This window comes from Musca vetustissima, unplaced genomic scaffold (assembly GCF_032173495.1).
Source record: "Musca vetustissima isolate MV318-11 ecotype Yass unplaced genomic scaffold, APGP_CSIRO_Mvet_v1 utg10125, whole genome shotgun sequence".
Taxonomy (NCBI): Eukaryota; Metazoa; Arthropoda; class Insecta; order Diptera; family Muscidae; genus Musca; species Musca vetustissima.
Window position 1 is genome coordinate 176,910 of NW_026882177.1, and position 11,860 is coordinate 188,769.

Consider the following 11,860-nt stretch of genomic DNA (forward strand, 5'->3'; position numbering starts at 1 on the left):
CGTGTGAAGGACGTTGTTTTGTTGTGTCGTTTTTGTTTTACTTCTTTGGTTCGTCGTTTATTTTATTTTTGGTTTGCAAAGCGAGAAAAACAAGGAAATTTCTTTCACACTGAGCAGATGATGATGGCGCGATAAATGAGTTTTATAAAGCGAAGGAACAAAAATAAAAATTATAAGTAAACATAAATTGCATTAAAATATACAAAATTGTGTATTAAAATACGTAATATATATGTGAAAACTAAATACGGCATATGAAGACTCGGCAAGAAAATACAAAATAAAATAACAAGGAAGAAGAAGAAGATATACCATAATAAAAAAAGAAACCAAAAACAAGGTTGGTTTTGTGTGCGCGCAAAATTTGTGTCTACGAGCAAATTTAATCAGGAAAACACATTTTATTGGAGAAATTGTTGATATAAAGGCTTCAAACTGGATAACATTATGGGCAGCTCAGATGATCGTGTTTACGCTGCAGAGCGTATTATACAAAAACGCATTAGAAAGGTAAACAACCATTTGAAATAAAATATGTAACAAATATTAATATTTATTTAAATTGCCTCTAATTCAAGTCATGAATAACCAAGCACTACATTTTTGTTGGCTGACATTTGTTGTCCTTCAGTTTTGTATATTTGATTACTTTGGAGTCCTTGTTGCTTCTTCTTTTTAATTGTATTGTAACCCAAAACACCAAAGGCATTGACAATAACAACAACAACACCAAAATCGTCATCATTACCATCAACACCACCACCACCACCATCATCCAATCAACAACACACCAATTTGCCCTACCAACTGTAATCCTCTTAACATCTGCTGGCAGCTGTTATTTTTCCTTCATTGGTCCTGTTTTCTGTTCATTCACAAAATTGCCCATAAAATAATGAAGGCAACGTCGGCAACATGTAGTAGTAGGTTCCTGTATTCCTTATTTACGCATTACGTTACACAGAGTATAAAATCGGTCTTCTGTGTAGATATGCGTGTTGTCTCGTGCTCATGTTTTGTTGTTATTTTCTTTTGTCGTCATCTGCTATAATATGGGGTCTACCTTTTTGTATATCTATATTTTATTCAAACATTTGTTGTCTTTTTTGCGGTAAAAACAAATGCAAGAATTAACCGAACTTATCGTCTTCAACAGTACATAGATATTTCCATATTTTTTTTTATTTCGTAGCATGCACAGTGGTTGGAAAATGGTAAAGGACTTGGGCCCAGTAATTTATAACAAATATATTTAAAGAGTGGTACAATTTTTTGAGATAGATGGTTTATTTCCTAGTACATATTGATTGATATATGTCGATAATAAAACATTTTCAGACAATTTTTCACAATGGCCATGCCTTTTTAATGAAATGTTGCATAATTAGATCGCAAATTAACTACTTATGTTCTCGATAGTCCGGATTCTACTTTATGTTATTGAATCGAGGATAAGCTGTTAAGGAATACCTTCTGTTCACGTGGCCACAAACGTGCAATTCTAGGTGTTAAATCACAAGATGTATGTGATTAATTGTTATCACATCACGGTCCAATGATTGAGGATGGAGAGTCTTTTCAACAATAACTCCTCAGTTTGTTTATGTATGGACCTAGGTGGAAATGGTCTTAATCAGCCTAAATGATTTTTCCAAAAAATGCAGACAGTTCAGTCTGAGGTTATACCCTCAGACTATAAATCTATATAAATCAGACTATAAATCTATAGTCTGAGGGTATAACCTCAGACTTAACTGTCAGCATTTTTTGGAAAAATCATTTAGGCTGATGAAGACCATTTCCGAAGTATCACGGAATAACACACAGGTTTTATTATTCGTTGTACAATAGGTATACTTTTTCATCAAAGAGGTGACCATTTTTTGGGGAGGCACCAGAAGAGGTTGCCCTATAGACCTCATCTTTGAATTTAATGCAGGCTTGGAAAAATATTACGATTCGCAATGTTTGGATCGAAACAGAACTTCTATTATCATGATATTGAATTTACAAAATTTCAAAATGTTGACACTTTGTGAGGAAGTTAACAGAAGTAGAGGAGCAACGGGTCCCATATTCAACCTCGATCTATGTAAGCTAAATATATTACCATGTGTAATATATTAATCCAGTGAGCGGAGCAGTATAGTCGGACGGCGACGACCATACAACTATAAGTACAACTATACAACTATCACGGAACTTTAACATTCTGTTGGTGTTTATTCCGAGCCTGAGCATTATTTTTAATATTTCCACCTTCTTGCCAGATCAGAGGTCTTCCTACACTTGTCCACAGCCCTTCTACACTTGTCCAGATTCCCTTCATCGTGGGTTGTGTTATAATTGTGGCAAATTTATCGACTCAAAAAAAAAAAAAAAAAAAAAATCTCACATAAAAAATAAATTTTGGTCCACTTCATCCCAAAGTTATTATCTGGTCATAACAGAAAATTAAAGGCGTTGTCCTTGACCATAACTGGAACCTCATGGAAAATTTCAAAGCGATTTGCGATATATTCCCATCCTTTTGTATGGTAATGGGTTACTAAATACTATCTGAATACGTAAGCTCCTGTAAATATTTAAGTGTAACTCCAACATCCAAATACAAACGGCAATAAAATTTGTATCAATTTAAAGATAAACCCCTCCTCTGGCATATATATAGAATACAAATTTTGTAATTTTTCACACAAAAGTCAGGGTCCATTTGACCCGCTAAATATTGACCGATCTTTATCAAAACAGGCATGCTTATTCTTTGGCCCGATTCGCTTCTCCATGTATAAATTCGCGATGTTTGGACCATAATTGCGGCCTATGGACCGACAAGAAAATCAGACAAAAATAAAGTTCTTGGTCTATTTCTTACCCTACATTTTAACCCATCTTTAACAAAAACAATAGTGGTCTTTATTGGCCAGAACCCTATATGCTGAAGTTGGTGAAAATTGGTGCATAACTGTGGCCTGTATCGTGTTTACAAATTGTAATGGACAGACGGTCGGACGGACACACGTGTCTAGATAGACTCAGCTAGTCGAGATATGACGATCGGTATACTCAATGGTAGGTCTAGGATCAATATTTCGCAGCGTTACAAACTCTTGGGGCTATACAAAGCTATAATACCCTGACAACATAATTGTATAGGGTATAAAAATGTTTACCCTTTGTTGAGGAGGTACTGGAATTAGTGGACCAATGGTTCCGATCTTTAAATTTGACTTGCTTATTATAACCTTGCCACAGAAAACAGTTTCAGGCATGGCCTTCAATGGGCATGGAATTAAACAACTTTAATAAAACCGGAGAATTTAAATTCTCCTATCTTGCTCTGAATTATAGTCTACAGTCTCGACACCTCATATTCTTTACACAAATCCAACATGTGCCCAATGAACTACCTGCAGATCACCGAGTGGATTTACAGCTGTTATGTTGGTCCAGCATAATTCTACATGAAATATATAATAATTTTAAGTAATAATTAAAAATGCTGTTTCAATTGCAATATGCAAATATTTGAACATTCAATATCCCTACAATTCCCCCGAGGCTAACATATTTGGATAAGTAGCAAACCATTATCATTTGAAAGCCTTGAAAAGAAATTCCCTGTTGTCTAACAATGTCTTACCTCAAGGACATTTCATGGCTTAAAATAAACAGACTGTTGTCTTTAACATTAGTTGATCCCTTTTGCATCTTCTTCACATTTTTCTCACTTTGATCCCGGGGTAATTTTGTGTGTGATACCTGAGGGACAAATGTTTCATTTCATTTGAAGTGTACAATTTACACAGCTAATGAGTTATTAGTTCTACCTACATTTCCTTAGACCAATTTTCGCTGTAGTTTTTCTGTTTTTTGTTATTGGATGTTTGTGGTTCCTTGTTTTCATTCGTTATGATTATTTATCATACAGCTGTTGTGTTGTATGAGTGTGTGTGTCTTATTTTAATAAGCATCCTTTTTTGTTGTTGTTGCCGTCGTCAATGTTGTTGCTTTTGTTTGATCACCCAACAGACACCTTTTTGTGTCTCTGTGAGTGTTTTTGTGTGAGAGTCCTTAGGTTGGCGACAGACGGAATTCCATTTTTCCTACTACTACCGTTCCGCATCATTTGTTTTATGTCATAGCTCCCTATACATCTGCAATATGTATGGTGTGCCTGTGAGTGTAGGCACGTTCTATTTTGTAAATTAAAATTTTTGTTTTATTTGAAGTATTGGTATATCATTGCATGCATTTTCTGTCCTGTGAATACATTTCCATGCCGCCAAATATATTTTTATTTTATTACCACCTTTCCCTGGGGATTTAGAGTTTCATCGGGTATTGTAATGTTCAGTATTTTGTTGTATTTCCGACTTCATTTGCGCCATTTTTTCAAATTTATTTGCTAAGTATTCCTTGGAATTCGTCCTTACCAAGGTTTATTAATAAGGTTAACAGGGAGGCGAATTCAAAGTCTTCATTGTGCACATTACTATCATTACGTTTTCCTGTTCTGGTTGGTATTTCGCGATTAAAATGTTGACAGCAAGAGAAGACTAAGGCATGAATTTGCTAGCCTGTTAACCTTATGAAAAAAACCTTGGTCCTTACAAATAATCTAGACTAATGCAGAGGTTATTGAGCATTGTTACCTGCATGGACAATTTTATTGTTTGCCTCAATGTTGGAGCATTATATTTGACACGTTTCCTTCAGGTTTGAACACAATATTGAGTTTGACAAATGGATTTCAAATGAAAATATAGATTTTGACGATTAGGATGCACAACTTAATGACTTGAACCTGCTGTCTTTTGGGTGGTCATAGTTCATTCGACGCAGATCAGTCCATAGATTTTCCGGAGAATTTTTCTCTCAAACACTCCCAGAACTACCTCATCTGCTTGCGCAAGTACCCATGCTTCAGATCAATATAATAGCACGGTAGTATCTGAGTTTGGTCTGGCGAGAGGTGGCCTTGCTTTTAAGCTTACTCAGACCATAGTAGCATATGTTGGCCAACACTATTCTCCTCCGGATTTCAAAGCTAATGTTATTAGTTTTGCTTATGGCGTTACTGAGGTATATAAAATTGTTCACTGCCTCGAAGCTGTAGTTCTACAGCTGGTTCGAGTCTACTGGACGTCTTGCGCGATAATACCATAAGCATGGTCATCTCGCCATTTACTGCCAGTCCCACGTTGCCGGACTCCTTCTCAATTCGTTCAAAGGTGGTTGTTACCGTTCGCAATGTTCGACCCATTATCTCGTTGTGGTCAGCGTAGAAGAGTAATATATGCTGTTTGGAGTACAGAGTGCCATTTCTGTTCACATTTGCATCTCGTATGACGTTTTCCAGCAGGATGATAAAGAGTTCACATGACAAACTGTTACCTTGTCTGAATCAGGTTTTTTTTTTTCTACACGGGACACAGGAAGTAAAAAGTACTAATCAGCTAGTTCATACTCTTGAATAATTCGGCTGGTAATTCATCGGCACTTGCTGCTTTATTGTTTATCAGCCGATTAATTGCTACTTTGATCTCATCTTGGTTAGGTGGTATACACTCTGCACGGGACACAGGAAGTAAAAAGTACTAATCAGCTAGTTCATACTTCTGACCAGCATCTGACCACCGGTCTTGAATAATTCGACTGGTAATTCATCGGCACCTGCTGCTTTATTGTTCATCAGCCGATTAATTGCTACTTTTATCTCATCTTGGTTAGGTGGTATACACTCTATACCGTCATCTCTAATTGGTTCTTATCTTCTTCATCGCCATTATGTTGTTAACAGAAGCTTTTCAAAATCATCCTTCCAAATCCTCAACACGCTATCTATATCTGTCACCAGCTTTCTATCTCCATCTCTAAAGGAGAAAATGGACAGGATGTAATAATTTATTACGTGTTCTTGGTTGTTTAAAAGAATTCTTCGCAGAAAAATGTCAATATATGTCCCGTAGCATCCACATAAAAGTCCCTTCCTGTTTTAGGTTCTATGTTCATTTTCCAAAGAAAAAAAATATTCCTTTTTCAAACATATTCTTTAATTAATTTGCAATATTAAAAAAAAATCCTCATTTCAATATCAACCAAAATACTAACATATTTTTTCTCATTTCTAGGGCGTTGTGGAATATCGTGTTAAATGGAAAGGTTGGAATCAACGCTACAACACATGGGAACCCGAGGTAAATATACTTGATCGACGGCTCATTGAAATCTATGAACAGGGTAACAAATCATCAAACACCCCCTCTAAACGTGGTCCGAAAAGGAAGGAAAAAGAACGTGATCCCGAACCGGAATCCGAAGAGGATGAATACACGTTCAACGATGACGATGGTCACAGCAACAGTCATACCACCGCAACATCTTCAAGTGCGGCGGCAAACACCTCAATGTCACAATCAATATCAACAAATACAGCTTCACCATCAACCTCCGTCTCAAATGATGCCATCTCCACATCACAGCAACAGCATCATCGTCATCATCATCACGACAAGGACAAAGATAAGGATAAAGAAAAGAAACATCATCATCACCACCACCATCATCATCATCACAAGGCAGAACGTTTGAATAGTCGGCGATCAGAATCACCTCTTACCCATGCTGAGAATAAACGACAAAAATCAGCGTCGACCGATCATACCGCCACAAATAACACAAACACCTCCTCATCTTCCTTGGCCTTTATACCGGAAGCCGATTCTAATTCATCAAGTTCCGAAGATCAGCCACTGAGTCGAAAAGAAGTTGTGGGCACAAAGCGTAAGGCAGAAGTATTAAAGGAATCGGGTAAAATTGGTGTGACCATTAAAACATCCCCAGATGGTCCGCCACCTGCCAAGATTCATTGCTCAGTTGATACAGCTACGCCAATTTCAACACCGTTGAAGGCGGAAACTGAACCCCTCTCACCCGAAACACCAGCCTCAAGGCCTGAACAGGCAACACCCTCAGAAAAACCTCAGCAGTATAATGGCCACCAGCAACAGCAGCAGCAACAACATCATCACCACCACCAACAGCAGCAGGATGATGATGACGATGAATCATCATCACAAGCAGATAGCCAGCACGAAGCGGAAAACAATCATTTGCCATTGATTAACAACAACATCAATTCCAACAATCAGCAGCAACCGCACCAACAACATCGTCAGCAACAACATTTAGATGTGATTTATGAACATTCACCTCCCAAACAAAAATCCGCACCCTTAACCCCACTATCACCGCCAGCGTTACCACCACGCTTTTGGTTACCCAGCAAATGTAACATCGCCAATAAAGTCGTTATTACCGATGTGACAGTGAATTACGAAACAGTGACCATACGAGAATGTAAAACTGAAAGAGGCTTTTTTCGTGAACGGGATATGAAATCAAGTGATTCGGTGGCCTAAAATGTTATACAATAAATACAGAATGAACCACACATCCCCCATACCCCCCACAGCCAAATAAAGATGCGCTAGTAGAAGAAAATTGAAATTCAATGAAACACATAACAAAAGGGATAAAGAAAACTTCCTATGAGGCACTCCATGAGACTAAAAAAACGTAACTGAATGTAAAGCAGGACTTTAAGTCAAGATTTGCTACAAACATATATCTATATTTTTATATACAAAAAAAAAAAAGAAAGAATGAAAACAAGAATCAGAAAAAGGGAATACTCTATTTATTTTTCTATAAGCAAATTTTGACACCAGGAGCAAGGAGAACATTTTGATGGCGTTTTTCCAATTCATTGTTTTTTCCATCTTGAAATATTAACAACAAATGGAAACAAGTAAACATAGAATAGTAGTATTTGAAACGATTGTTGCTTACCTAGATTATTGTATATACGTATATATTAGATGAAGCAGAATAAGAAGAAGAAAATAATGTAGTAATTTCTATATTATGGCGGAATTATTTACAAAACAAAACAAATATTTATGCAAGCAAATACACTTACATATGATGAACAAACATGATTTACCTCTGCAAGGTATATTTCTTTTTTAATTTAAACGCGAAATTTATTTTGATTAATGCTTTAAAATGAGATATATATTTCGAGAGGAAATGAACGAAAAAATGTGAGCAAGGAAATATTTTAAATTTGAATAATATTAATTAAGAGAGGTGATTATTTTAATTTACCAACAGTCGTTATTGTTCGCAACAACATCAAACAGTATTGCTGGGCAATCGGTAGGTTTTCTAACATGAATCAATGTTTCTCTGTTAAGGACACAATTTCTTTCAAATCGGATTAGAGTTAATGAAATGAAAGAATGTTATCAATGATTTTCTTTTTATTCCTACAGAAGCCATGAGGCCTACTACAACATCGAATAATATGAAATAAAGTATAATTTCTGATTATACCCTACACAACTATCTTGTCAGGATATTATAGCGTTGTGCAGTCCCAAGAGTTTCTAACGCCGCGAAATGTTGGTCCTATACCCACCTTTCATATCAATCTTTCATTTCATATTTCATATCTCGGCTAGCTGAGTCGATCTAGACAAGTGTGTCTGTCAGTCTGTCCATTATAATTTGTAAACACGATACATGCCACGGTTATGGACCAATCTTCACGAAGTTTTGCATGTATGTTAGTGGATGAAATGGACCAAAAACTTTATTTTTGTCTGATTTTCTGTTCGCTCCAGAGGCCGCAATCGCGAATTTTTACATGGAGAAGGGGATCGGGCCAAAGTATAAGCATGCCTGTTCTGATAAAAATATATATATATATATATATATATATTTATATAGCGTATATATTTACCCTTGAAGGTCATAGATCCAAGACGTTGATAGCATATCTAAAAGGAGTGGTTGACTTTTAAATTGATACCAATTTTATTGTCGTATGTACTCGGAAGTGGGAGTTACCCGTAAATATTTACAGATTCTTACGTATTCAGATATTATTTAGTAACCCATTACCACACTAGAATGTGGAAATATAGCGCTGATCGCTTGGAAATGTTCCATGAGGATCCAGGTATGGCCAAGTACAGCGCCTATAATTTTCGGTGATGATCAGATTATAATATTGGGATGAAGTGTACCGAGTCGATCTATTGGCCACAGCTGAAAGCCGAACATTACAACACAACTCACGGTGAAGGGAATCTGGCAAGTAATTAGAAGTACTGAACTGAATATTAGTAATATTTGTTGACCTCTAGTCTCTTGACCGACTAGGGTGCAAATATCGCGAAATATTGTCCAGGCTCAGAATATAGAACAGCAGATAGTTATATTTTCGTGGTAGTTGTGTAGGGTATCATATGATCGGCCCCGCCCGACTATACAGCTCCGCTCACTGGCTTTTGAATTATTTATGGCATGAAACCCTATGAGGAATTTTTTTAATACCCTCAATCTTATGACAAATGATACGATTAGAAATATACCTCATCGAAATATTGGTTTAAAATGTTGTCTGAACCAAAGCCGGTTCAGACAATTTGGAATGAATTCGATTTTCCAAACGTCCATCTGTTTGGCAGGCTAGAGTGCACTAAACTTTGTAATATTTTTTTCCTAAGTCCTTTACATGTCAGACGATAGATCCTATCGGTCCAATTCGACCCCAAATAATCAATATTTTTAAAATTAGTAAAGATTTGGTGATAATCCGAATTGACTCAAACTTGGTATATTGTAATATTTTTACTAAAACTAGGTCACATCTTAATTATATTTCCGATTTGATCCACGTCATATTTTTCGCATATCAGACATGGTCAATCCACTTCGGGTATTGGATGTATGGAGCAAAGTTACTCTAGATTTTTGATATGATTGTGAGATGCTTTATATGCAATTGTAATATCAATTTTCCAATAGGCCTTCGCATTTCCTGCAATTTGTTCATAAGGTGGCGTTCTGGTTTATAGAAAGGATTAGGTATTTTGCAAGATATTTTCAATGAAGGTTCCCAGACACATTTTCCAATCCGAGTGTCTTTATTATCGCATTCCGATTACTATAAGGGCCCGCAATGTCTTAGGGATTTTAATGAATATTGTCATTAGCGATTAGGCTACAAGTTGGAATTTAGGGTTCTAAGATAATGAATGCAGAATGTATTTAATTAAAGTCAATGTTTTGATATAGCCTCTTGCCTCGTTTTCGGTGTGCTGATGACTCGGCACGAACTTTCTAGACCTATGTGTCTGCAATTTTGTATTTCAATATCACAGAACAAGAAAAACATCCTGGCAGATAATTTACAACGTAGGACAATGTTTTGACAAAGCCCTCATATAAGGCTCCAGACAAGTTTCTTCTGGTCGAACTTAACGACTTTTTATAGCCTTATATCTAATCGAAATATTGGTCTTAGACCCCATGTTTGTTTGGACCAAATCCGTAACCGATTTTTCTGCTCTCCTGCAGTTTTTACACATCGTATATTAAGTCTGAAGATGGATCGATCAGTCCACTCCTTCGGGTACCTCTTCCACAAAGGGTGAAGATTAAAATAAATGTAAATTCAATTTGCAGCGGAGTGAATAACCTATTTGATCCATTGTTTGCACATCGTAATATTTTATCAAACCTACATTAAATCCGACAAGATGGGGTCCATACGACAACCTCTTCTCATGCCTCACCAAAGATGACCATAAAGCGAATAATGAAAACTGTGCAAACCATAGTATAATGGTAGATATTTGTCGACACACTGGTTGATTCTTATTGTCCTTGTATAATTGTTTGTTGTTTAATTTTCAGATGCGAATACCCGAGTCTTATTAAAATAACCATTCTGATTCCATACTGATTTTTTTGGTGTTCGATGTTGTTGGGACAAACAAAATGTTTGGCTTGTAAATGGGACAAAATTATATTATACCGTTTAAAAAATTTGCCACACTGATAAAAAACATATTCTTGCATTTTCAAATATTCTCAAGCATGTCAATTTGAATCGAATTAATTTGACATATATGTATGTAAAATTACTAAATTCACTTCCATTCGATTTGCAATATATTTTGAACTACACACATTATAAATTATTTTATTTTTTTTAATATTTATTAATTTGATATATAAAATAAAATATATATTTAATCATTAAATATTTTTGCAGAAACCCATATATATCTCATCTACAAACGTTTGTAAATAAACATATTAAATAAAAAAATATATTATAAAAAATTATATCTTTTGAATTTATGGCAGCTATGAGTTGCCATATTTATTTAGACATTCGTTCATTTCGTAAAAATACAAATGGAAAAAGAAAACAAATGATATTTTTTAGAATCTATTTTTTTATTAATAACAAAATTATTAAAACCATAAACTTTTATTTAAATTGAACCAAAAATTATTTCTTAAAACAAAAATAATAAATACATTATTAGAAATAAAAAAAGGTTATTATTAATTATATGAAAATAAAAAGAAATTAATTTAGTTGTGTATATTTATTGTGCTTAATTTTTTTATAATACTTTTTACGTGATGACAATTGAATGAGTTTGTAAATCATACGCTTTGATCATAATATGTTAATAGAATTACCTTGCCGTCACGGGTAAAGAACACAAAATATCTTTAAAAAAAACATCGTAATGGTGTTGTGCACGTTTATTTTGGTTCGAATAAAACTATTTTTTTCTTATTTATTTTTCAAACAATAAATTTTGACAGTCAACGAAGAACATTGGCGAGGATGGTATATATTTTCACGGCATATTAATTTTTTTTCGAGCAAAATATGAAATAAAAACCAGTTTTTTTTTATTTTCATCAAAAATACCTGACCAAAAAAGCCAAACAAAAAGCATCAATGATTAAATAAATTTTTTTA

General features: G+C 35.1%; 1 protein-coding gene across 1 annotated transcript; it reads left to right on the forward strand.

The window, feature by feature from the left end:
* Positions 1-391: 391 nt before the first annotated feature.
* LOC133328392 (polycomb group protein Pc) lies at positions 392-7,424 on the forward strand. The gene is made up of 3 exons (XM_061536961.1): positions 392-510; positions 6,135-6,395; positions 6,486-7,424. The coding sequence occupies exons 1-3, from the start codon at positions 448-450 to the stop codon at positions 7,422-7,424; spliced, it is 1,263 nt and encodes a 420-aa protein (XP_061392945.1). The 5' UTR covers positions 392-447.
* Positions 7,425-11,860: the final 4,436 nt, after the last annotated feature.

Bases quoted from the DNA above. Each gene is read 5' to 3' on its own strand.
- LOC133328392 (XM_061536961.1), top strand. From the start codon at position 448: ATGGGCAGCTCAGATGATCGTGTTTACGCTGCAGAGCGTATTATACAA. The intron at 511-6,134 runs GTAAACAACCAT...TCTCATTTCTAG, and splicing joins TACAAAAACGCATTAGAAAG to GGCGTTGTGGAATATCGTGT. The intron at 6,396-6,485 runs GCGGCAAACACC...TCCACATCACAG, and splicing joins CCGCAACATCTTCAAGTGCG to CAACAGCATCATCGTCATCA.